We start from the raw sequence: 27,500 nt of genomic DNA, 5'->3' as shown, positions 1-27,500 counted from the left end.
AGGCTCACAGTGCTCTCGGGAAACGCTGCTCTGATTGTTCTGTGACTCGTGAAGCTTCAGGAAAATGGCACATTGTGTGTTTTCCAGCATCCTCTGCACATTTAAGAACTGAGCTTGACGTTACGTATGAGCCGCATTATTGTTTCGTTGTGTGAACTATTAGTCTCAGACAGGACTGAAGGAGATCCAGGTAGTTTATCTCTGATGTCTGTGTGAATTCTGAATAATTCATATAAACTCTGTACGTTGTACAGTATGTGTCTTTATTAAAGCTCATAGATTGACGGTGTTGGGGGTAACATGAGTTGTAATGAGTAACTTTGTAATTCAACAGAAAGATCTGAGTTACCTGTGTCTGTGTTCTCCAGGTTCTCCAAGTTCTCCTGATCCGGACACTGAAGCAGATCTTCTCCGGTGAGTTCATGTGATGTTTCTCTGTCTCTGAAGAACAGGAGATGTGTTTATCTGACTGTGTTTGTGTGAGATCTGCAGCGCTGATGATTCCTGATCACTCCTCAGATCGATACTACTCACCAGTTCAGAAACAAGATTAGGCTGAGATCCTTCTAGTCCTTTTGTTTTTAAGACACGCAGGAAGTCGATTTAGTGCTAATGGATCAGAACGAGTCCTGATGCTTTAAATGTGTATCACTGCTGTGCTGAATCATGGGAAATTTAGTCTGTCGTCTCATAAATGGCTTAATTTAAGCAAGATTGACCACTGTGACTCTTTAATTGAGAGTCAGAAACAACATCAGAGAATATCGGTGTTTGTACTGACTAAACCACATCCGGAGACTAATTAGTACTCAGAAGGGAGATCAATCTGACAAAACCTGAGGTTCGTTTGTAATATCAGTATTAATATTAAACAAAGTGTCTTTCAGATGTTAAAATACAGCATGTTTTCTGTTAGGGTTAGTTATAGTATTTATAATTAGCTGTATAGAAAAAACAAAAGAAGTTTCTGAATGTCCCAATTTAAAGCTGCATTAATATAACAAAAATGCAAAATGACAACTTCAAACTAGTTCATGTAGACACGCTATTCTGGATGTGTGTGTGTGTGTGTGTGTGTGTTTTCTTGTCAGTGGACCCAGAGAAGTAGAAGAAGTGTGTGTTTGCACACACAGTTATGCTGACACAGTTATGACAAATGCCTTAATAAACATGAGTCTTCAGCATACAAAGGAGCTGTAGATGTGTTTGCGTCTCTCAGATCAGTAACACGCCACTTTGCTTCACTGTCATTCATCATGGCCAGCCGGCTCCTGATTGGCTGTGAGGGTCAGGGTCGGATCTTGTGATAGATTACAGGACCTGTGAGATGTGTTTGATTCACGTCCTCTCTCTGATGACTGTACACATGATCTGTAGTAACGAGAGCAGACGGTTCGACAGCGAGGAGGCTCTCTACAGGTGATCAGATGTAGCAGCAGGTCTGAGATCAGTGGTCATATGAGCAGCAGATGCTCCCTGCGTCTCAGTGAACACCTCAGTGTCTCTCACGCTGCGAGGACAGTGTGCTCACTTCATTACTCTGAAGCTCCACTGCTGCACACCGCTTTATGAGCTACAGATCAGCATTAGCTGTTAGTGTGCTGTTAGTGTGCACTGTACAGATAGTGTGCTGTTAGTGTGCACTATACAGATAGTGTGCTGTTAGTGTGCACTATACAGATAGTGTGCCGTTAGTGTGCACTATACAGATAGTGTGCTGTTAGTGTGCACTGTAAAGATAGTGTGCTGTTAGTGTGCTGTTAGTGTGCACTGTACAGATAGTGTGCTGTTAGTGTGCACTGTACAGATAGTGTGCCGTTAGTGTGCACTGTAAAGATAGTGTGCCGTTAGTGTGCACTGTACAGATAGTGTGCCGTTAGTGTGCACTGTAAAGATAGTGTGCTGTTAGTGTGCACTGTAAAGATAGTGTGCTGTTAGTGTGTACTGTAAAGATAGTGTGCTGTTAGTGTGTACTGTACAGATAGTGTGCCGTTAGTGTGCACTGTACAGATAGTGTGCCGTTAGTGTGCACTGTAAAGATAGTGTGCTGTTAGTGTGTACTGTACAGATAGTGTGCCGTTAGTGTGCACTGTACAGATAGTGTGCCGTTAGTGTGCACTGTACAGATAGTGTGCCGTTAGTGTGCACTGTAAAGATAGTGTGCTGTTAGTGTGCACTGTAAAGATAGTGTGCTGTTAGTGTGCACTGTAAAGATAGTGTGCTGTTAGTGTGCACTGTACAGATAGTGTGCCGTTAGTGTGCACTGTACAGATAGTGTGCCGTTAGTGTGCACTGTAAAGATAGTGTGCCGTTAGTGTGCACTGTACAGATAGTGTGCCGTTAGTGTGAAATGTACAGATAGTGTGCCGTTAGTGTGCACTGTACAGATAGTGTGCCGTTAGTGTGCACTGTACAGATAGTGTGCCGTTAGTGTGCACTGTACAGATAGTGTGCCGTTAGTGTGCACTGTAAAGATAGTGTGCTGTTAGTGTGCACTGTAAAGATAGTGTGCTGTTAGTGTGTACTGTAAAGATAGTGTGCTGTTAGTGTGCACTGTAAAGATAGTGTGCTGTTAGTGTGCACTGTACAGATAGTGTGCTGTTAGTGTGCTGTTAGTGTGCACTGTACAGATAGTGTGCTGTTAGTGTGCACTGTACATATATTGTGCTGTTAGTGTGCACTGTACAGATAGTGTGCTGTTAGTGTGCACTGTACAGATAGTGTGCCGTTAGTGTGCACTGTACAGATAGTGTGCCGTTAGTGTGCACTGTACAGATAGTGTGCCGTTAGTGTGCACTGTACAGATAGTGTGCCGTTAGTGTGCACTGTACAGATAGTGTGCCGTTAGTGTGCACTATACAGATAGTGTGCCGTTAGTGCGCACTATACAGATAGTGTGCCGTTAGTGCGCACTGTACAGATAGTGTGCCGTTAGTGTGCACTGTACAGATAGTGTGCCGTTAGTGCGCACTATACAGATAGTGTGCCGTTAGTGCGCACTATACAGATAGTGTGCCGTTAGTGCGCACTATACAGATAGTGTGCCGTTAGTGCGCACTATACAGATAGTGTGCCGTTAGTGCGCACTATACAGATAGTGTGCCGTTAGTGCGCACTGTAAAGATAGTGTGCCGTTAGTGTGCACTATACAGATAGTGTGCTGTTAGTGTGCACTGTAAAGATAGTGTGCTGTTAGTGTGCACTGTACAGATAGTGTGCTGTTAGTGTGCACTGTACAGATAGTGTGCTGTTAGTGTGCACTGTACAGATAGTGTGCTGTTAGTGTGCACTGTAAAGATAGTGTGCTGTTAGTGTGCACTGTACAGATAGTGTGCCATTAGTGTGCACTGTACAGATAGTGTGCCGTTAGTGTGCACTATACAGATAGTGTGCCGTTAGTGCGCACTATACAGATAGTGTGCCGTTAGTGTGCACTATACAGATAGTGTGCCGTTAGTGCACACTATACAGATAGTGTGCCGTTAGTGTGCACTATACAGATAGTGTGCCGTTAGTGTGCACTATACAGAAAGTGTGCCGTTAGTGTGCACTATACAGATAGTGTGCCGTTAGTGTGCACTATACAGTTAGTGTGCACTATACAGTTAGTGTGCCGTTAGTGTGCACTGTACAGATAGTGTGCCGTTAGTGTGCACTATACAGATAGTGTGCCGTTAGTGCGCACTATACAGATAGTGTGCCGTTAGTGTGCACTATACAGATAGTGTGCCGTTAGTGTGCACTATACAGATAGTGTGCCGTTAGTGTGCACTATACAGATAGTGTGCCGTTAGTGTGCACTATACAGTTAGTGTGCACTATACAGTTAGTGTGCCGTTAGTGCGCACTATACAGATAGTGTGCCGTTAGTGCGCACTATAAAGATAGTGTGCCGTTAGTGCGCACTATACAGATAGTGTGCCGTTAGTGCGCACTGTACAGATAGTGTGCCGTTAGTGCGCACTGTACAGATAGTGTGCCGTTAGTGCGCACTGTACAGATAGTGTGCCGTTAGTGCGCACTATACAGATAGTGTGCCGTTAGTGCGCACTGTAAAGAGAGTGCGCTGTTAGTGTGCCTAACAGATAGTGTGCTGTTAGTGCGCACTGTACAGATAGTGCGCTGTTAGTGTGCCCTATACAGATAGTGTGCTGTTAGTGTGCACTGTACAGATAGTGTGCTGTTAGTGTGCACTGTACAGATAGTGTGCTGTTAGTGTGCACTGTAAAGATAGTGCGCTGTTAGTGTGCACTGTAAAGATAGTCCGCTGTTAGTGTGCACTGTACAGATAGTGTGCCGTTAGTGCGCACTATACAGATAGTGTGCCGTTAGTGTGCACTATACAGATAGTGTGCCGTTAGTGTGCACTATACAGATAGTGTGCCGTTAGTGTGCACTATACAGATAGTGTGCCGTTAGTGTGCACTATACAGATAGTGTGCCGTTAGTGCGCACTGTAAAGAGAGTGCGCTGTTAGTGCGCACTATACAGATAGTGTGCTGTTAGTGCGCACTGTACAGATAGTGCGCTGTTAGTGTGCACTATACAGATAGTGTGCTGTTAGTGTGCGCTGTACAGATAGTGTGCTGTTAGTGTGCACTGTAAAGAGAGTGCGCTGTTAGTGCGCACTATACAGATAGTATGCTGTTAGTGCGCACTGTACAGATAGTGCGCTGTTAGTGTGCACTATACAGATAGTGTGCTGTTAGTGTGCACTGTACAGATAGTGTGCTGTTAGTGTGCACTGTACAGATAGTGTGCCGTTAGTGTGCACTGTACAGATAGTGTGCCGTTAGTGTGCACTGTACAGATAGTGTGCCGTTAGTGTGCACTGTACAGATAGTGTGCCGTTAGTGTGCACTGTACAGATAGTGTGCCGTTAGTGTGCACTATACAGATAGTGTGCCGTTAGTGCGCACTATACAGATAGTGTGCCGTTAGTGCGCACTGTACAGATAGTGTGCCGTTAGTGCGCACTGTACAGATAGTGTGCCGTTAGTGTGCACTGTACAGATAGTGTGCCGTTAGTGTGCACTGTACAGATAGTGTGCCGTTAGTGTGCACTGTACAGATAGTGTGCCGTTAGTGCGCACTATACAGATAGTGTGCCGTTAGTGCGCACTATACAGATAGTGTGCCGTTAGTGTGCACTGTACAGATAGTGTGCTGTTAGTGTGCACTGTACAGATAGTGTGCCGTTAGTGCGCACTATACAGATAGTGTGCCGTTAGTGTGCACTGTAAAGATAGTGTGCCGTTAGTGTGCACTGTACAGATAGTGTGCTGTTAGTGTGCACTGTACAGATAGTGTGCTGTTAGTGTGCACTGTACAGATAGTGTGCTGTTAGTGTGCACTGTAAAGATAGTGTGCTGTTAGTGTGCACTGTACAGATAGTGTGCTGTTAGTGTGCACTGTACAGATAGTGTGCCGTTAGTGTGCACTATACAGATAGTGTGCCGTTAGTGCGCACTATACAGATAGTGTGCCGTTAGTGTGCACTATACAGATAGTGTGCCGTTAGTGTGCACTATACAGATAGTGTGCCGTTAGTGTGCACTATACAGTTAGTGTGCCGTTAGTGTGCACTGTACAGATAGTGTGCCGTTAGTGTGCACTATACAGATAGTGTGCCGTTGGTGCACACTATACAGATAGTGTGCCGTTAGTGTGCACTATACAGATAGTGTGCCGTTAGTATGCACTATACAGATAGTGTGCCGTTAGTGTGCACTATACAGATAGTGTGCCGTTAGTGTGCACTATACAGTTAGTGTGCACTATACAGTTAGTGTGCCGTTAGTGCGCACTATACAGATAGTGTGCCGTTAGTGCGCACTATAAAGATAGTGTGCCGTTAGTGCGCACTATACAGATAGTGTGCCGTTAGTGCGCACTGTACAGATAGTGTGCCGTTAGTGCGCACTGTACAGATAGTGTGCCGTTAGTGCGCACTGTACAGATAGTGTGCCGTTAGTGCGCACTATACAGATAGTGTGCCGTTAGTGCGCACTGTAAAGAGAGTGCGCTGTTAGTGCGCACTATACAGATAGTGTGCTGTTAGTGCGCACTGTACAGATAGTGTGCCGTTAGTGCGCACTGTACAGATAGTGTGCCGTTAGTGTGCACTGTACAGATAGTGTGCCGTTAGTGTGCACTGTACAGATAGTGTGCCGTTAGTGTGCACTGTACAGATAGTGTGCCGTTAGTGCGCACTATACAGATAGTGTGCCGTTAGTGCGCACTATACAGATAGTGTGCCGTTAGTGTGCACTGTACAGATAGTGTGCTGTTAGTGTGCACTGTACAGATAGTGTGCCGTTAGTGCGCACTATACAGATAGTGTGCCGTTAGTGTGCACTGTAAAGATAGTGTGCCGTTAGTGTGCACTGTACAGATAGTGTGCTGTTAGTGTGCACTGTACAGATAGTGTGCTGTTAGTGTGCACTGTACAGATAGTGTGCTGTTAGTGTGCACTGTAAAGATAGTGTGCTGTTAGTGTGCACTGTACAGATAGTGTGCTGTTAGTGTGCACTGTACAGATAGTGTGCCGTTAGTGTGCACTATACAGATAGTGTGCCGTTAGTGCGCACTATACAGATAGTGTGCCGTTAGTGTGCACTATACAGATAGTGTGCCGTTAGTGTGCACTATACAGATAGTGTGCCGTTAGTGTGCACTATACAGTTAGTGTGCACTATACAGTTAGTGTGCCGTTAGTGTGCACTGTACAGATAGTGTGCCGTTAGTGTGCACTATACAGATAGTGTGGCGTTAGTGCGCACTATACAGATAGTGTGCCGTTAGTGTGCACTATACAGATAGTGTGCCGTTAGTATGCACTATACAGATAGTGTGCCGTTAGTGTGCACTATACAGATAGTGTGCCGTTAGTGTGCACTATACAGTTAGTGTGCACTATACAGTTAGTGTGCCGTTAGTGCGCACTATACAGATAGTGTGCCGTTAGTGCGCACTATAAAGATAGTGTGCCGTTAGTGCGCACTATACAGATAGTGTGCCGTTAGTGCGCACTGTACAGATAGTGTGCCGTTAGTGCGCACTGTACAGATAGTGTGCCGTTAGTGCGCACTGTACAGATAGTGTGCCGTTAGTGCGCACTATACAGATAGTGTGCCGTTAGTGCGCACTGTAAAGAGAGTGCGCTGTTAGTGCGCACTATACAGATAGTGTGCTGTTAGTGCGCACTGTACAGATAGTGTGCCGTTAGTGTGCACTATACAGATAGTGTGCCGTTAGTGTGCACTATACAGATAGTGTGCCGTTAGTGTGCACTATACAGATAGTGTGCCGTTAGTGCGCACTGTAAAGAGAGTGCGCTGTTAGTGCGCACTATACAGATAGTGTGCTGTTAGTGCGCACTGTACAGATAGTGCGCTGTTAGTGTGCACTATACAGATAGTGTGCCGTTAGTGTGTGCTGTACAGATAGTGTGCTGTTAGTGTGCACTGTACAGATAGTGTGCTGTTAGTGTGCACTGTACAGATAGTGTGCTGTTAGTGTGCACTGTACAGATAGTGTGCTGTTAGTGTGCACTATACAGATAGTGTGCCGTTAGTGTGTGCTGTAAAGATAGTGTGCTGTTAGTGTGCACTGTACAGATAGTGTGCTGTTAGTGTGCACTGTACAGATAGTGTGCCGTTAGTGTGCACTATACAGATAGTGTGCCGTTAGTGCGCACTATACAGATAGTGTGCCGTTAGTGTGCACTGTAAAGATAGTGTGCTGTTAGTGTGCACTGTACAGATAGTGTGCTGTTAGTGTGCACTGTACAGATAGTGTGCCGTTAGTGCGCACTATACAGATAGTGTGCCGTTAGTGTGCACTGTAAAGATAGTGTGCTGTTAGTGTGCACTGTACAGATAGTGTGCTGTTAGTGTGCACTGTACAGATAGTGTGCCGTTAGTGTGCACTGTACAGATAGTGTGCTGTTAGTGTGCACTGTACAGATAGTGTGCTGTTAGTGTGCACTGTAAAGATAGTGTGCTGTTAGTGTGCACTGTAAAGATAGTGTGCTGTTATTGTGCACTATACAGATAGTGTGCTGTTAGTGTGCACTGTACAGATAGTGTGCTGTTAGTGTGCACTATACAGAGAACTTTAAACTTTTTTTTTTCATTTTCATTTAATTATAAATGACATGCAGTTAAATGTCTACACCCAGTGCACTTAAGTGTGTTCCTTCTGTAATAGAAGCATGCTTCTTTCTGATTCTGCGGTCTCCCTGATCTCAGTGGACTGTGTGTTATAGCTGATCATTTAACACAACAACCGCTGTGTGTCTCTGAATGTGTGCGTTCAGCTCTAGCGTTGGCATTGTGACGATGAGCCGCTGCAGTGCATTCTGGGTGACCTGATTGACTGATCTAAATAGCTGTGCTTCTGTTGACCTCCATAAATCACAGAGCTGTGGATCAGTACAGATGGAGGCCACATCCAGCTCCTGACGAAGCTGCTGTTAGACGTCCATTTTGTGTGCGCAAGAAGTCAAGTGTAGGAGAAAACTGTAAATATATAAAACTGTATGAAGTCACAATAAATTTTTTCTCACAATTGCGAGTCAATATCTCACAATACTTGCTAAATATAAACTCAAAATTGCAAAAAAATAAAAATTTAATTCTTGCAGTCACAAGATATAAATTCGCAATTATGACTTTTATGTTTATATCTCGTAATTAAGAGTTATTAATTTTCAGGTGTAAAATCTGAATTCTGAGAAAGAAAAAATAAAATGTCTTGTGATTGCAAGTTGCAAGCTATTAAATTGCAATGTGTGTTTTTGATTTCCAAGATGTAAGGTGTGTGCGTGTGCGTGTGTCTGTGTGTGTGTGTGTGTGTGTGTGTGTGTCTGTGCGTGTGCGTGCGTTTGTCTGTGTCTGTGTGTGTGTCTGTGCGCGTGTGTCTGTGTGTGTGTGTGTGTGTCTGTGTGTGTGTGCGTGTGTCTGTGTGTGTGTGTGTGTGTGTGTGTGTGTGTGTGTGTGTGTCTGTGTCTGTGTGTCTGTGTGTCTGTGTGTGTGTGTGTGTGTGATGGGTCAGCAGTCAGTCCAGTGTCGGTCTGATCAGGTCACTGCTGAAGATGACACACAGAAATGAAGCCCAGAGCTGGGCTTTCACATGCTACCATTCCACTAAAGTAAAGTGCATCAGTTACAGGTCATAATGATAAAATATCACCAGGCCCGTGTTCTTGTGACTCTGAGAAGTGTTGTGAAGGATGGACCTGTTGATTGTGCTGGTGTTTTAGGGCTCTGAGCCGCTCGTCCGTGACTGATTCTCTCACACTCTGAATGGGGTTTTGTTCGTAGCTCTGCTCTGGGATTGTAGGGTCGTGGCTTTCGAGGGCAATGAAGGGGAAATGATTTCTATTCACCTGCAGCGCTTGAATGAGGAGAAAAGAGCCACACAATCCCTGCATCTGATGGGAAATATCCTACATCTATATCCCTCACTCCGTCTATATATACACAAGCAGTTTGGATTTGTTAATGCTTTTGAAAGAATGATTTCTGAAGATCATGTGACACTGAAGACTGGAGGAATGATGCTGAAAATACAGCGGAGCATCACAGAAATAAATTACACTTTAACACAGATTCACACAGAAAACAGATAGTTTACATTATAATAATATGATAATAATATAATAATGTAATAACGGTTTATTTTTTTATTATATCAAATAAATGCAGCCTTGGTGAGCAGAAGAGACTATTGCATTTTGCATAATAGATGCATTTTGACACTTCAAAATTAGTTTCAGTTTAATCGTGTTAGATTTTCTTGCATTTAATTGCATTAAAATAATGCACTTTATTACACTGTCAGGTTATGAAATGATTTCTAAAGATGCATTTAAATATGTAAAAAATTAAGCACTGAAGTTCAGCTACATACACGTGATTTAAGTTGGATTTAAGTCTTGGTTTCCTGCACTGGTTTCTCACGAGTCACGTAGTGCCACACTGAAGGTGAAAGACTTACATTAAATGTGCTTTCATCGTCCCACACAATGGGGTGTCAGGTTGGTGTGTTACAGGCACAATAGAGGCTGAGCCGGACGGGATCGTACACTTCTACACTCCACGGACACAATGAGTGTCTTTATGTGTGTGTGTTCAGAGGGACAGTGGAGTGGGAGTGAGCTCTCCTCCAGAGGAAACCTTTGAGATGAGCAGGTGGAGTCTGAAGAGAGGCTTTTCACTAGGGACTCACTGAGAGGCTTCAGTACTGCACACACTCACACACACACACACACACACACAAACACACACGCACGCATGCATGCACACACACACACTCACAAACACACTCACACGCACACACACACACACACACACACACTCACACACACACATGATTGATGGAGAATCAAGTAAAGCTGAGCTGCTTCAGTCCAGTAAGAGTTCATCTGGAGATATTACTGACCTTATTCTGACCTTTACTTGATCACAATCACTCAAGTGTAGTTTTGTCTGAAGGACTAAATCTGTGCCTGTGTCCCAATTCACTTGCCCTAGATAGTGTGCCACATGAGGATAAGGCCCCAAATTATAGTACGCTACAGGTGGAGTACTAAAAAAATGAATCATGGCATAGTTTACTATGAAGCATTTGCAACTGCTTGATTTCATTTACATCAGTAACATTGAATAGGAAGAGTTTGAATTTTTTTATTCGTAATATTCAGCTGTAATTTCAGCATTTACCAATGCATTTTTTAAATCAAAAAGTGGTTAATGCACTGCAAACTAACATAAACAAACAATGAATGATTAATAAAGCCATTAAAATATATCACTGATTATTATTTAATGTTAGCTAATGCATGCATGCATATTACTGGGACCTCATTGTAGGTATTACCAAATTATCATAATTTCAAAATGCATTTATTCACATTGCTTAGAATCATTGTGAATCTGTTCATTGTATTCAGTTTAAAAGTATGCACATGGCTAAGTATGGCTTGCTGTGGAACAAACAATATTAAGTTAGTTCATATAAGATACTGAATCAAACTGAATCAGATGCAGTTAGTTCATGTATGACACTGAATCAAGCTGAATCAGATGCAGTTAGTTCACGTATGATACTAAATCAAGCTGAATCAGATGCAGTTAGTTCATGTATGATACTGAATCAAGCTGAATCAGATGCAGTTAGTTCATGTATGACACTGAATCAAGCTGAATCAGATGCAGTTAGTTCATGTATGACACTGGATCAGATGCAGTTAGTTCACGTATGATAGTAAGTTCATGTATGATACTGAATCAAGCTGAATCAGATGCAGTTAGTTCATGAATGAAACTGAATCAAGCTGAATCAGATGCAGTTAGTTCACGTATGATACTGAATCAAGCTGAATCAGATGCAGTTAGTTCACGTATGATACTGAATCAAGCTGAATCAGATGCAGTTAGTTCATGAATGAAACTGAATCAAGCTGAATCAGATGCAGTTAGTTCATGAATGATATTAAGTTCATGTATGATACTGAACCAAGCTGAATCAGATGCAGTTAGTTCATGAATGACACTGAATCAAGCTGAATCAGATGCAGTTAGTTCATATGTGACACTGAGTCAGATGCAGTTAGTTCACATATGACACTGAATCAGATGCAGTTAGTTCATGAATGATACCGAATCAAGCTTAATCAGATGCAGTTAGTTCATGAATGATACTGAATCAAGCTGAATCAGATGCAGTTAGTTCAGGAATGATACTGAATCAAGCTGAATCAGATGCAGTTAGTTTATGTATGACACTGAGTCAGATCCAGTTAGTTCATGAATGATAGTAAGTTCATGTATGAAACTGAACCAAGCTGAATCAGATGCAGTTAGTTCATGAATGACACTGAATCAAGCTGAATCAGATGTAGTTAGTTCATGTATGACACTGAATCAAGCTGAATCAGATGCAGTTAGTTCACGTATGATACTGAATCAAGCTGAATCAGATGCAGTTAGTTCATGAATGACACTGAATCAAGCTGAATCAGATGTAGTTAGTTCATGTATGACACTGAATCAAGCTGAATCAGATGCAGTTAGTCCATGTATGACACTGAATCATATGCAGTTAGTTCATGAATGATACTGAATCAGATGCAGTTAGTTCATGTATGACACTGAATCATATACAGTTAGTTCATGAATGATACTGAATCAGATGCAGTTAGTTCATGTATGACACTGAATCATATGCAGTTAGTTCATGAATGATACTGAATCAGATGCAGTTAGTTTATGTATGACACTGAATCATATGCAGTTAGTTCATGAATGACACTGAATCAGATGCAGTTAGGTCATGTATGACACTGAATCATATGCAGTTAGTTCATGAATGATACTGAATCAAATGCAGTTACTTCATGAATGATACTGAATCAGATGCAGTTAGTTCATGTACGACACTGAATCAGATGCGGTTAGTTCATGTATGACACTGAATCAGATGCGGTTAGTACATGTATGACACTGAATCAGATGCGGTTAGTTCATGTAGGACACTGAATCAGATGCAGTTAATTCATGTACGACACTGAATTAGATGCAGTTAGTTCATGAATGACACTGAATCAGATGCGGTTAGTTCATGTATGACACTGAATCAGATGCAGTTAGTTCACGTATGACACTGAATCAGATGCAGTTAATTCATGAATGATACTGAATCAGATGCAGTTAGTTCATGAATGACACTGAATCAGATGCAGTTAGTTCACGTATGACACTGAATCAGATGCATTTAATTCATGAATGATACTGAATCAGATGCAGTTAGTTCATGAATGATACTGAATCAGATGCAGTTAGTTCATGAATGATACTGAATAAGATGCAGTTAGTTCACGTATGACACTGAATCAGATGCAGTTAGTTCATGTATGACACTGAATCAGATGCAGTTAGTTCACGTATGACACTGAATCAGATGCGGTTAGTTCATGTATGACACTGAATCAGATGCAGTTAGTTCACGTATGACACTGAATCAGATGCAGTTAATTCATGAATGATACTGAATCAGATGCAGTTAGTTCATTAATGATACTGAATCAGATGCAGTTAGTTCATGAATGATACTGAATAAGATGCAGTTAGTTCATGTACGACACTGAATCAGATGCAGTTAGTTCACGTATGACACTGAATCAGATGCAGTTTGTTCATTTATGACACTGAATCAGATGCAGTTAGTTCATGTTTGATACTGAATCAGATATAGTTTGTTCATTTATGACACTGAATCAGATGCAGTTTGTTCATTTATGACACTGAATCAGATGCAGTTTGTTCATTTATGACACTGAATCAGATGCAGTTAATTCACGTATGACACTGAATCAGATGCAGTTAGTTTATGTATGACACTGAATCAGATGCAGTTAGTTCACATATGACACTGAATCAGATGCAGTTAATTCACGTATGACACTGAATCAGATGCAGTTAGTTTATGTATGACACTGAATCAGATGCAGTTAGTTCACATATGACACTGAATCAGATGCGTCTCAGCGGTCAGCAGCGTGAAGGACTGTGTGTTGTGTGAGAATGCACCGAGAGAAGCTTCTACAGCAACAATAGCAGTGAAAGCATTGGTCAGCGGTGGTCAGCACATCTGAGCGGGGCTATTGATCAGAGACCATTTCACATTAGCATCACAATCACACACATTAGCAGCTCTGCTGACACACACAGTTCACACACACACTCAGATCTGTGTGGAAAACATCCCACACATCAGAACACTTTGCTTTACACACTGTGTGGAGTTGATTCTGCACTGCAAACAGGATTATCTCTCTCGTTTTCTGGAATAAATGTCTCAACATTTTTTTTTTGCTAGGTTAACTTTAATCCAGACCAAAAAGACTTAAAAAGTCTTGTTTTTTTCTGAGAAACTGATCGAAATGAGCTTTTCAAAATGAAGTTTATAATTAAAACAAGAACAAATACCTGTCAGTGAGGTCAGAAAAAATAATTATGTAAAAAGGAAAACTAAATCATTTTGCTTCTCCAGTGAATATATTTTGATTTATGAACGTTGTTATTTATTCTAGAAAACGATACAGAAATACTGATGTAGATCATCATTTCCTCAGTGTTCTTCGTGTTTAAACACTTTCTCGATGATTTGAAATGGTCCCAGTGTGTGAAATGTGTATTGTACTAATGCTGTTCTCTAGATGAGTATGAGCTTGTTAAAGCTGCTTGTTTGAGAGCTTTGAAGAAATAATCAAAGCATGTGGTTAATTAGCTTCTGATTAGACTGCTGTCGCTGTATAATAGTTCTCTGTTGTTGTAGTTGATGCTGGTGGAGAATCAGGACGGATGAATGCCGTGTTTTCCTCTTTGCTTATTAAAAAGGTCAGAAGGACTAAAGCAGGAAATGGATTTCTGGAAGCGGTTCGTTGTCATGGATACGGCCCAACCGTCCAATGATTGATCAGCCACCGCTCGCGCATGTTAATGAGTTTGATTCAGAGAGTCGTTCAGAGTTCAAAGGAGTTGATTCTGATGAATCACAGAAACAGTTTTTGCAGAGTTTAACTGTTTACATATGCAAATCAGCCCTCATCATCATCAGCATATGAAAGCTATAGTTACATAAATCCATAAAATAAAGAAGTTTTGTTACTAGTTTGCAAGTTAATTGAAAAACCAAAAGAAAATGTAAACTTATTTTATTTCAGTAAATTAAACCTAAACCTTAAATAAAATGTATAAAAACTATATAGACATACAATAATAATAATAATAATGATAATAATACAAAAAACACAACAAAATTACTGAAAATTTTACTAAAATAAAAATAAAAACTCATTTAAAATGTTAATAAAAATTATATAAAAATGAAATAAATTAAATATAAAAATAAAATGTAAAATAAATGATACTGAAACTATATATGCATATTTTAAAATAATAATAATAATGACAATTTCTAAAATTATTTCGAAAATATTTAAAAATAACTTATAAGAAAATGTAAAACAACAGTGGTGTTTTTTTATGTTTCTGAGACTGGAGTCTGCAATGATGAGCTGTTCAGAGTAAATCTGATTATTATCAGTGTGTGTGTCAGTGTGTCAGAGTGTGTGTGTGTGTGTGTGTGTGTGTGTGTGTTACAGCGCTCTGGTTCTCAAGCTAACAGGGCCTGGTGTCTTTAAGGCGCTGCCAGAGATGATCGTGTGAGTGTCTGTGAATGAGAGAGATTGAGAGAGGAATCTGTGTGGATTCTGTGGCTGTTTGTTATTCTGAGTGTGTGAGAGACAGGAATGTTAATGGATTCAGGGTTCAGAGACGCTCTGAGCAAACATTTACTTTCCATCATCTGGAAAACAGCACAAATGAGCTGAAGACAAAAGCAAGTGTCCTTGATGAAGGCCAAGAAACACAAGAGTATCTTTAACCCATTCATCAACTGTTGTCATGTTCTCCATTCATCCAGCAGAACTCAGTTCTCATTTCACTGGTACTCAGAAAACAAGACTCTGAACTAGATTTGATCTTCATTAAGATTAGCTGTTAGTATGTGACTATACATTCAGTATACGGGTAAAATTGAACATGCACATCATAGTTTTTAATTAGTGTTAGTAATTAGGGAGAAAAAAATTTAAATGAATGAATGATGAAAAATAAAAACTATATTTTAAATAAAATCTAAAATTGTTTTATTTGTTTAGCTGGATGATATTAGAGATCATGAACGTGTTGTTGAATGATTGTCCAGACGCTCCTCAAACACTGAACTCAGTCAGCGCTGCTGTTTTCATCAAGCGTCGGCCTGATTCATACACACACCATTCATATGATAAACACTGCCATTATTTGCATTCCGCCTCTGCAATTATACAATCTAATGAGGGCTGATGGGAAACGTCTTTGTGTGTTTGTGTCACAGAGACTAGGAGCAGAAGTCCACCGTTTCTCAACCATATCAGAGCAATAAACAACACTAACTGGAGAGAGGAGTGTGTGTTTGACTCATGCAACAGAACAGTGCTCACACACTCACACGCGTGTTGTGCAGGTCATGTGTGGAGTGTGTTCTGCTTGTTTCAGCTGTGTGTGTGAGAACATCAGTCCTGTGATCTTGTGGGAAACACTGCTAGTGAAAACACATGTTCTCAGTGTTCATTATAGCAGTGATTATGAGCACCTGAGCTAATATTGCTGTAATTATGAACACATTTACAGCTCAGAGTTATGATGGATCTGCTGTGCTGTTTCAGACGTGTGTGTAATGTCTGTTTTGGCTTTTGTTTCATGTTTTGGCTTTTGTTTCTTGTTCACCGCTTTCATGTCTCTTATTTTGTAGTTTGTTTCATGCCATTTGTGTCATGCTTCCCTTTCCCTCTTGTATCTCTGTCTTGTGTATGTGTCATGTTCTCATTGGTTATTGTCTTGTCATGTGATTTATCAGTTCTGTTAGTTCATTGGTTGTTTTAGTCATGTGCCTTGTTCCCCATTGGTTTGTTCATGTCATGTGTCCTTTGTCTGCTATAAGTAGTCAGGTTTTTGTCCTTGTGCCTGGTTGTGTATTAACGTATGTAACCTGCTGTCGGTGAGTCAAGTCTGTTCAAGTCAAGTCAAGTCAAGTCAAGTCAAGTCAAGTCAAGTCAAGTCAAGTCAAGTCAAGTCTGTTCAAGTCAAGTCTGTTCAAGTCAAGTCAAGTCACCTTTATTTATATAGCGCTTTAAACAAAATACATTGCATCAAAGCAACTGAACAACATTCATTAGGAAAACAGTGTCAATAATGCAAAATGATAGTTAAAGGCAGTTCATCATTGAATTCAGTGATGTCATCTCTGTTCAGTTAAATAGTGTCTGTGCATTTATTTGCAATCAAGTCAACGATATCGCTGTAGATGAAGTGTCCCCAACTAAGCAAGCCAGAGGCGACAGCGGCAAGGAACCGAAACTCCATCGGTGACAGAATGGAGAAAAAAACCTTGGGAGAAACCAGGCTCAGTTGGGGGCCAGTTCTCCTCTGACCAGACGAAACCAGTAGTTCAATTCCAGGCTGCAGCAAAGTCAGATTGTGCAGAAGAATCATCTGTTTCCTGTGGTCTTGTCCTGGTGCTCCTCTGAGACAAGGTCTTTACAGGGGATCTGTACCTGGGGCTCTAGTTGTCCTGGTCTCCGCTGTCTTTCAGGGATGTAGAGGTCCTTTCTAGGTGCTGATCCACCATCTGGTCTGGATACGTACTGGATCCGGGTGACTGCAGTGACCCTCTGATCTGGACACAGACTGGATCTGGTGGCTACGGTGACCTCGGAATAAGAGAGAAACAGACAAATATTAGCGTAGATGCCATTCTTCTAATGATGTAGCAAGTACATAGGGTGTTATGGGAAGTGTTTCCGGTTCCGGTTTACCTAATTAATGCAGCCTAAAAATCCTTTAACGGATTTGGATAATAAAAGCATATTAGTATGTTATGTGTATGCCAGGTTAAAGAGATGGGTCTTTAATCTAGATTTAAACTGCAAGAGTGTGTCTGCCTCCCGAACAATGTTAGGTAGGTTATTCCAGAGTTTAGGCGCCAAATAGGAAAAGGATCTGCCGCCTGCAGTTGATTTTGATATTCTAGGTATTATCAAATTGCCTGAGTTTTGAGAACGTAGCGGACGTAGAGGATTATAATGTAAAAGGAGCTCATTCAAATACTGAGGTGCTAAACCATTCAGGGCTTTATAAGTAATAAGCAATATTTTAAAATCTATACGATGTTTGATAGGGAGCCAGTGCAGTGTTGACAGGACCGGGCTAATATGGTCATACTTCCTGGTTCTAGTAAGAACTCTTGCTGCTGCATTTTGGACTAGCTGTAGTTTGTTTACTAAGCGTGCAGAACAACCACCCAATAAAGCATTACAATAATCTAACCTTGAGGTCATAAATGCATGGATTAACATTTCTGCATTTGACATTGAGAGCATAGGCCGTAATTTAGATATATTTTTGAGATGGAAAAATGCAGTTTTACAAATGCTAGAAACGTGGCTTTCTAAGGAAAGATTGCGATCAAATAGCACACCTAGGTTCCTAACTGATGATGAAGAATTGACAGAGCAACCATCAAGTCTTAGACAGTGTTCTAGGTTATTACAAGCAGAGTTTTTAGGTCCTATAATTAACACCTCTGTTTTTTTCAGAATTTAGCAGTAAGAAATTACTCGTCATCCAGTTTTTATATCGACTATGCAATCCATTAGTTTTTCAAATTGGTGTGTTTCACCGGGCTGCGAAGAAATATAGAGCTGAGTATCATCAGCATAACAGTGAAAGCTAACACCATGTTTCCTGATGATATCTCCCAAGGGTAACATATAAAGCGTGAAGAGTAGCGGCCCTAGTACTGAGCCTTGAGGTACTCCATACTGCACTTGTGATCGATAGGATACATCTTCATTCACTGCTACGAACTGATGGCGGTCATATAAGTACGATTTAAACCATGCTAATGCACTTTCAGACTTGAAGTCAAGTCTGTTCAAGTCAAGTCAAGTCTGTTCAAGTCTTTGTTTCTGGTTTGGATTATGTTTGGATGTTTTGGTTTTCACTGTAAATAAACTGCACTTGGGTTCATCTACGCTCGCCTTCAGTGGACTGATTGTTACAGTGTGGAGCTGATGAACACATGAACAAATGTTTGAGAATAACTGGCCATCACAGACAATACATTAATGTTATTACTTCATTTGTATTCAAAATGTCCAGTGTTTTGAGGCATTGGCAGTGTTTGTAAATGTGACCCTGGAGCACAAAACCAGTCCTAACATTTATACATCATCTGAAAGCTGAATAAATCATCTCTCCATTGATGTGTGGTTTGTTCGGAGGACAATGTTTGTCTGAGATACAACTATTTGAAAATCTGGAATCTGAGAGAGCAAAAAAATCTAAATATTGAGAAAATCATCTTTAAAGTTGTTCAAATGAAGTTCTTAGCAATGCATGTTACTAATCAAAAGTTACATTTTGATATGAAGAGTTGGGTTTTTGATTTTGATTAATTTGATTAAAAATGTGTTTTTTGTACCAAGAAAGTGGCCAGATGAAAACCACTGTTTTGTTTCAAACTTTCACATAGTGCCTTTAGGTTATAATAACATTAAGGTTTTGGTTTTCAAAGATTGATTATAAAATTGTTCTTTTTCCCCAAAATGCAAATAAAACCATTGAATCAGTATTTTTGATATTGAAACTGATGAAAAGACACAACATAGTAAGTTGATCCACATATCACAGCCTCTGAACTTGGTCAATACTAATTATATTACATCATAATCAATACTTATATACAGGCACTGTTCTAAAAATACATCTATCAGTCATCGCTTCCAACATGAATTCAACTAGTCATCTTGTTAATGTTAATAAATTAATTACAGCAATAAAAGAAAATTTCATCATGAACAAGAACATGAACAACATTAGACCACAGAACACATTCAACTTCCAGCAGTGCATTCACCTTTGCCATGTTACATTCATTTAGTTGATTAGTGCTATGTGCTGTATTAACACAAACATAAATGGCATTAATAAACACATTAACACTAACAAGCTATGGAATATCACGTTCATAATCGAATGTGATTCATCTAATGAACTCTATATAACGCAGCTTGTCACTGATCTACAGCGGTGTATTGAATTAATCTGAATAATTTCCATCTGAAAGCCCATGATGGAGGTCTACTGTACTATTAACCACAGAACCAGCTTTACTGACGAGATGCGGATGACAATCACATGTGATTTATCATACAGCTTTTGTTTGTTGATCACAAAGTACAAAGTAGATGAGGAAAACTAGGATTGGGGTGTATTCAGAGCGCTGCATTACTGTCTAGAGTGTGTGGAATGGTGCGCTGTGATTGGTTGAGAGGATATATCACATTATGCAAAAAAGGGAGACTGGGATTTGTTGGGGTTTGGAAAATAAGGAAGAAAACATGACCTACTGTAATAACTCTGGGAATATTGCGTTTTGCGTAAAATTAAAACTTTACTTTTCAATACCGACAAGAACCAATACTGATTTTGGCGGAAACTTAATAAAAAAAAAAGGCATTTATCACGTTTTGGAACCAAACTCTTCATATATTTACAGTAGGAAATTTACAAAAAGATCTTCAAGGAACATGATATTTTCTTAATATCCTAATGATTTTTGCCATTAAAATTTTTTTTATAATTTGTGACTCATAAAATGTATTGTTGTCTATTTCTACAAATATACCTGTGCTACTGATGACTGCTTTAGGGTCACAAATGTGTTTTTGTTTTTAATGTTTTATCATGTTTGGCCGTCACAGACATGTTCAAACATTTGATCATTTCAGTTGTATTCTAAATTTTTTGAGGCACCATCAGTGTTTTCATTTGAAGATTGGATAATATTTTTGGCTGATTTTGCACTAGTGTGTAGCACACGCATGTTCATATCGATCACAGTCGTGTGTGACTGTGTATTGATCTCTGAAAGACAGGGATTCATTCCTCAGATGCAAACATCACATCAGTGACTCTACAGTGATATTCTGTAAATAACCAGACCTTCAGAGCCACTGATCTGGAGCCAGTGTTACTGTAGTATCATAGATATCTATCGTAGTTTTATAGAAAATATAAAAATATTAAATACTACTAGTGTTTGTGTATGTATGTGAAATGAATCTAACTGTGTGTGTGTGTGTGTGTGTGTGTGTGTGTGTGTGTGTGTGTGTGTGTGTGTGTGTGTGTGTCAGTGTTGTGTGTGTCTGTGAGCTGCTGCTGTCCTGATCGCACTTGAGGGCGGAGCTAAACTCACTCCAGACGAGGTTCATTGGTCACGAGGCCATGATGGACAGGCCGAAGGACGGCCCACTGGCCCTTCTGCTGCTCCTCCTGGGTCACATGATCAGTGCGCTAGAGGTTCCCCTGGACCGTACGTATCCACACACACACACACACACAGATCATATATATAATACACTCTAGGGTGAGGAGATATCTGGAACTCAGCCCCATCCAGATGAAAATTAAATAAGCTGACAAATTAAATAAAAGGTGAAAAAGATACAGAAAGGTGTATTTTAATTGCAAGAACAGTGTAAATCAATATATTTGACATTTAAGACATTATAGACATTAAAGGAAGCATTCGCCCAAAGTTGAACATTCTGTCATGACTTCCAATTCATAAACCAATGGATTCACACTCATACATTTATTTGTCATTTTAACTGTTTGTAAACAGAGCATAAATATGGAAGTCCTTCAAAGATTTCTTATCCTGTTGCGCCCTCTATAGGACCGATGACTAGTCGACTTCAAGCTTAAAGCATCGTGGCAGAGCGTTGAAGTCGACTAGTTGATTAGTCTCTTCAGATCCTAGTGTGCACTCCTCATCTTCATCATGTACTCTTCACTCGTGTGAGTGAGAGAAAAACAGAGACACAGTTTAATGTAAAGGTAATAACACATGCTGAAAAATGTTCATTTGTTCATATTAATTTTACATATAATAATTTTAAAATAGTTTGAACATCAATTTCTTAATTCTGTAATTCTATAATTTTAGTATTCTGTAATTTTACACAAATCAAGAAATGTCTAAACACAAGAAATAGTCTGTGCACACTGGGAATGATATTATCTCAGATAAGCAGCAGGTAGTGTTAATGTCAGTCAGTATAAAAGATGTGATGCTGCTGATGTACTGACATGATTCTCTTGGCATCTTCAGCTAAACTTCTGGAAGAGCGTAAGTTCCTCACCTGCTGTCCTGAAGGCTGCTTGCTGTGAACTGAGCTTGTTATTTCCTTTGCATATGATATAGTTTTATTGCTGTGTTTGCATGCTGTTGGTACGGCACGACTTTCGCTTCAGTTCTTTTGTAGAGGAAATCTGATGGAATCATTATTACAGCATTGAGTGCATGTGCTGCAGTAGATTGATGTGCAGTGTTATCATGTTTTGCATGTCGATGGATCCTGTGTGTGTGTGTGTGTGTGTGTGTCTCTGATTGGCTGTAACTGAACTCCCCGTGTCATGTGACCCTCAGTGCCTCAGCCTCCCACAATCACCCATCAGTCACCGAAAGACTACATCGTAGATCCACGCGAGAACATCGTCATCCACTGCGAGGCCAAAGGGAAACCGCATCCCAGGTGAGAAACCTGTCTGAGCTCGTCATTAATGATCTTCATTTCATTCATTATACTGTGATCAGCTGGTGTGTCCACAACTGAGACGAGACGAAGGTGAACACCACTGTGACTGTTATTACAGAGATAGTTCACACACATTCTGTCATCATTAACTCATCCTAACTCAAGGGTAAATTATGACAGAATTACATTTTTGGGTGAACTATCCCTTTAACATGAAATAGTGTTGATGAAAAAAAGAGAAGACTGAAATGTAGTTTACATTAAAATACTTTACCAAAACCTCTCTTTATGCCCATCAAAAAAAAAAAAAAACCATTATAGATTTTTAAAAACAAGCCTCTATAAGCTTTTCAGATTAAATTTTTATTAGGAATTATTAGTTCTTGATAGAAGCTTCTTTTTTTTTACCATTTCGTTATCTTAATTATGTTAATTTATATGATAAATAAAATTAATCTATAAACTGTACCATGTATGTGATTTTACACTCTCTAATAATGAAACAATGAAACGACAAAGTAGATCAGTAATCACAAATATAATTATTAAAAGTTTAACCATCATGCAGAATTACTAAATGTGACTAAAAAGAGATATTTATGATGATAAAATATGATTGTAAAATATATGCATATAAATATTATATTAAAAAAATTATTGACTGAAACAAGACTACAATTGTCCAGTCTTTTGTCAACTAAACATTGACTAAAAAGACATGACAAGGAGGACTAAGTATTTGATAGCTGACCAAATTAACTCATGACTTGACGTTCTTCTTGCCCTCAGCTTCTCGTGGACCAGGAACGGGATGCATTTTGACATCGATAAGGATCCTAAGGTCCTGATGAGGCCTGGCTCAGGGACGCTGGTGATGGACATCAGTGGAGGAGAGCGGTCCGAGGCGTACGAGGGCATCTATCAGTGCTCCGCTCACAACGAGCTCGGCACGGCTGTGTCCAACAGCATCGTCATCCGCCAGTCCAGTACGTCCCATCACACACAGCACAGCCTTCACACTCTCAGCGCCTCTGTTTAACCTGTCATCTCTCACTGTTCTGTGTCACAAGACATTCTCAGCATCCTCAGAGATCTGATATTCGGAGGTAAATCTCAACGTTTGACTGTGGTGCATGCGGCGGTTCAGTCCTGCAGACGGATCCTCATAGTCACTGAGTGTTTAGATCTCTCTCCTCAACACTTTCCACTCACCACTTCTCATCTGCAGCTGAAATAAACGGTTTAAAGGGATAGTTCACCTAAAAATGAACATTTACTAGTAATTTACTCAATCTCAGGCCATCTGAGATGTAGTTTACTTCTTTCCTGAGTAGCACAATTAAGATTTTAAGATGAAATCTTGGTCTTTGGTGATTCATTTAATGCAAGTCAATAGGTACCAGAACTTTAAAAAAGATATCAGACACAGAATTAATCCCCATGGCTCCTTATGATATACTGAGGTCTTATGAAGCGAAGCGATCAGTCTGTGCAATTTATTTATTTGACTAATCCGGAGTGATGTCCAGTTCATGAATGAATATTTTTTGAATCAGTTCTTGCTGGTGAACTAGTTGAACCAGTTCATCAAACTGGACTGAACCATCCTGAAAACACAGATCAAAACTAACTTTTGTAATGATGTTGTAAATAATCTTCAGTTTCTTGCACAGACCAATCATTTCACTTCATAAGACCTAAATAGATATTCAGGAGCCACATTTACTCATTTAGTGTTGCCTGATATATTTCGTTCTGTGACTATAGCTTCTGACTTGCTTTTTATGAATCAAAGACCATGTTTTCTGCCAAAAGTGATCTGTACTGTTCTACTGAAGAAAAACGTCAGCTTCCCTCTGAATGGCCTGAGGATGAGTAACCTAACATTGAAGGAACTGTCCCTTTAAGCTTCACCTGCAGAGTTGAGTTGAGTCATGTGATCAATCCTGTTTCTGCAGGGTCTCCTCTGTGGTCTAAAGAGAGAATCAGTCCAATCATCGCACAGAAGGGACAGTCTTTAATTCTGCACTGCCGCCCCCCCGCCGGCCTCCCGCCACCCATCATATTCTGGATGGACAACAGTAAGCCAAATAAAAATATACATGTTTTATACATCTCCTAATGTTGAATTAAACTGGATCTTCAGTGGTGTTAAGAATTTTTCACGAATTGCACTTAAGAACATTCTTACGAACTTCGTGGAATTTATCTTAAGCAAATGTCAAAGTCAAAGCAATGTGTTTTCTCTCCAGATCACACTAATGTCTGTGTGTGTTTGACAGATTTCCAGCGTTTGCCACAGAGCTGGCGTGTGTCTCAGGCTCTGAACGGAGATCTCTACTTCTCCAACGTCCAGCCGGAGGACTCCAGGAGCGACTACATCTGCTACGCCCGCTTCCCGCACACCCAGACCATCCAGCAGAAGCAGCCCATCAGCGTCCGCGTGCTCGACAGTGAGTGCTGTGAATGAACACTATTGAGTGGAGATGATGCTCGAGCGTCCATTCATCATGCTCATGCACTGAGAAACAGAGAGCTCTTTGAGTCGTGAATGCCAGCTGCGAGACACTTCTGTCTGCATGTCTTTGATTTGTGCTGTTGTTTTGTTGTGTTTCAGTGGATTCACTCAATGACACACTGGCAGATTATTTGAATGACACTGATTTGTTTAGTGGTGAGTGATGGCGCCCCCTAGTGACCCTCCTTTAACAACCCCTCGTCCTGCCGGTTAACCAACGCCCGGTTTACTCTAACCTCACCCATACTCCCTCATTCACACACAAATACATCTTTAATTAAAGCCTGGACTAATCGATCTCAGATCTGTAATCGATCGAATCCTCTCCTTTAGAGACTCTGTGATCTTATATTAGATTTTGGGAAGTTTGTCTCTCTCTCTCTGTTCGTTAATCATCATTAATTTCATTCTGAACTCTGTCTCTTCATCTTCCTGATTTCTGTTGTTCCTGTGATGCTTTCCATCTAGTTCTAAACCTTGATTAGTTCTCTTCATTTTAATTCAGTTCATTTCACATTTATCGTACATTTGTTCAAAAGCAGCTTCACAGAAAGGTTTGTTTCATTATTTTGATCATGAAGCTGTGTCCAGTCAAAGCTGAGCGTGTTAAAGTAATGTCGATATGGCAGTAATATACAGGTTTGTGGTTAATTATGCATTCAGTTAACCCTTGTGCTGTTCTAATGAAGTGTTTCTGGTCAAAAATGATCAGCTTTTCAAAAATGTCTCTCATCACACTGTAGTATCAGTACATCTTGGACTTAGGTACAACAAGAGTTAAAAGACAAAACAAATGTTACAATTACTGAATGATTACAAAAAAAGAATAATATTTGATAGTTTTGTATTTTAATCTAAAGCTGGCGTCATCATGAAATATAAAATAGTGCTGTAAATAGTGATGCTGCACTGTTAAATACAGTATAAACTACTGTCTAGTGTGTAAGCAGCAGGAGCGTGTGTGTGTGTGTGTGTGTGTGTGTGTGTGTGTGTGTGTGTGTGTGTGTGTGTGTGTGTGTGTGTGTGTGAGTGTGTGTGTGTGTGTGTGTGTGTGTGCGTGCGTGCGTGCGAGTGTGCGAGTGTGAGTGTGTGTGTGTGTGTGAGTGTGAGTGTGTGTGTGTGTGAGTGTGAGTGTGTGTGTGTGTGTGTGTGTGTGTGTGTGTGTGTGTGTGTGTGTGTGTGTGTGTGTGACTGATGCAGGGTCTCACTGAGAGTATTTGTTTCAGATAAACCTGCAGAAGAGCGAGCGCCTGTCTTCATGGTTCCCAGTGAGTCCGTCAGTTCTAAAATGGTTCTGAGAGGAGAGGTTCTAGAGATGGAGTGCGTCGCTGATGGCCTGTGAGTTCAGATTTGGTTTAAAAGATTGTGAAATATGATTTTTGTACATTCCCATAGCTCACACAGTAGATGGTGGCACGTGGGTTTGATCCCCAGGGAAAGCATGAACTGCTGAAATGTGATTCATCTTTGTTTGCTTCAGATAAAATAGGGTTTCTGTGTTGAACTGTAATGTCCCTCATATTCCCGTTCAGTCCCACTCCTGCGGTCTCATGGGTTAAACGTAATGGTGAGATTCCCAGCGGACGAGCGTCCTTCCTGAACTTCAATAAGACTCTCCGGATCATGGATGTGTCTGAGGCGGACGCTGGAGAATATCGCTGCTTCGCCAAGAACCGGCACGGCTCGGTTCACCACAGCATCAGAGTCACGGTCAACGGTGAACACACAGTCCTTATTCTAATTAAAGCTCTGTTCTGTATTTCTCAACATCATCTCTTAAACTCCTGCTAATTAAAATCTGGAGAATGTTAAACTCACGTCAGACTCATTTATAACCGGATATTTTTCACTGAAGACAACCAGTCGTATCTATATTGATGCTTTCTGAAAATTGTTTACTCTTGCTCACAAAACCAACCATTCTCTAAGTTCCTTTAAATTTACATGTGAACATTCATATTATATAATATTTCTATTATATAATTTTTTTAAATCAACCGATATTTAAGTAACAAAACTGACCGATATTTAAATCTCTCAATAAAACAATATTGGCCAATATTTAAATAATTTAGCGAGACCCAACTAAACAGATATATTTAAATACCTTAAAAGAATAGAACAAACTGATATGTACATTTCTTAATAAAACAAACAAACCAATATTTTACTCTCTCAAAAGAACACAACTAACCGATATTTAAATACCTAAATTTAACAGAGAAGTTACTGATGTATTCATTTTATATACACAGTATAAACCAATCCAACCAATATTTAAATATCTAAATTTAACAAAAATTACTGGTATTTCAATATTTAATAGAAGAAAACCAACCGATATTTAAATATCTTAATTAAAAAAAAAAAAGACTAATATTTTAAATCTCTTTATTGAACAATACTGACCAAAATTTTAGTAGAAACAAAAACTAGCAAATTAAAATTCCTTAAAAGAATAAAACTTGCCAATATTTAAATTTCTCAATACAAAACTAACCCATATTTAAATACCTTAATTAAACAAAAAAAACAACCAATATTTAAACATCATCATTTAACAAAACTGATTAATTGATCAGTTTCTGTTATAGATGATCATGCATGATGTTGTTCAGCACTAAAGACTGTTGTGTTGATTGGCAGCGGCTCCGTACTGGATCAGCGCTCCCAGGAATCTGGTTCTGGCTCCAAAGGAGATGGGCATCATCACGTGCCGGGCCGCCGGACACCCCAAACCCAGCATCCGCTGGCTGGTGAACGGTC

The 27,500-nt window shown here is 40.1% G+C and overlaps 1 protein-coding gene across 14 annotated transcripts in view; it reads left to right on the top strand.

Moving 5' to 3' along the window:
• The window catches only part of LOC132125433 (neuronal cell adhesion molecule-like), a 75,033-nt gene that overhangs the window by 25,373 nt on the left and 22,160 nt on the right, over nt 1–27,500 (top strand). For 6 of the 14 annotated variants that reach the window (XM_059536858.1, XM_059536856.1, XM_059536846.1 and 3 more), the window contains exons 2-12: nt 346–414; nt 20,810–20,988; nt 21,790–21,807; nt 22,108–22,213; nt 23,006–23,202; nt 24,175–24,297; nt 24,499–24,669; nt 24,834–24,890; nt 25,961–26,072; nt 26,267–26,451; nt 27,381–27,500. The exon at nt 27,381–27,500 is cut by the window's right edge and continues 12 nt beyond it. In XM_059536858.1, coding sequence (XP_059392841.1) covers nt 20,901–20,988; nt 21,790–21,807; nt 22,108–22,213; nt 23,006–23,202; nt 24,175–24,297; nt 24,499–24,669; nt 24,834–24,890; nt 25,961–26,072; nt 26,267–26,451; nt 27,381–27,500 — 1,177 coding nt within the window. In that variant the 5' untranslated portion in view covers nt 346–414; nt 20,810–20,900. The remainder of the gene's footprint in view (nt 1–345; nt 415–20,809; nt 20,989–21,789; nt 21,808–22,107; nt 22,214–23,005; nt 23,203–24,174; nt 24,298–24,498; nt 24,670–24,833; nt 24,891–25,960; nt 26,073–26,266; nt 26,452–27,380) is intronic. The other 8 variants (XM_059536860.1, XM_059536859.1, XM_059536854.1 and 5 more) reach the window with 4 other exon arrangements.

The sequence above is a fragment of the Carassius carassius genome, chromosome 43 (genome assembly GCF_963082965.1).
Source record: "Carassius carassius chromosome 43, fCarCar2.1, whole genome shotgun sequence".
NCBI lineage: Eukaryota > Metazoa > Chordata > Actinopteri > Cypriniformes > Cyprinidae > Carassius > Carassius carassius.
Note: the sequence above shows the minus strand (reverse complement) of the source record. Positions and strands in the feature narration are given on the sequence as shown.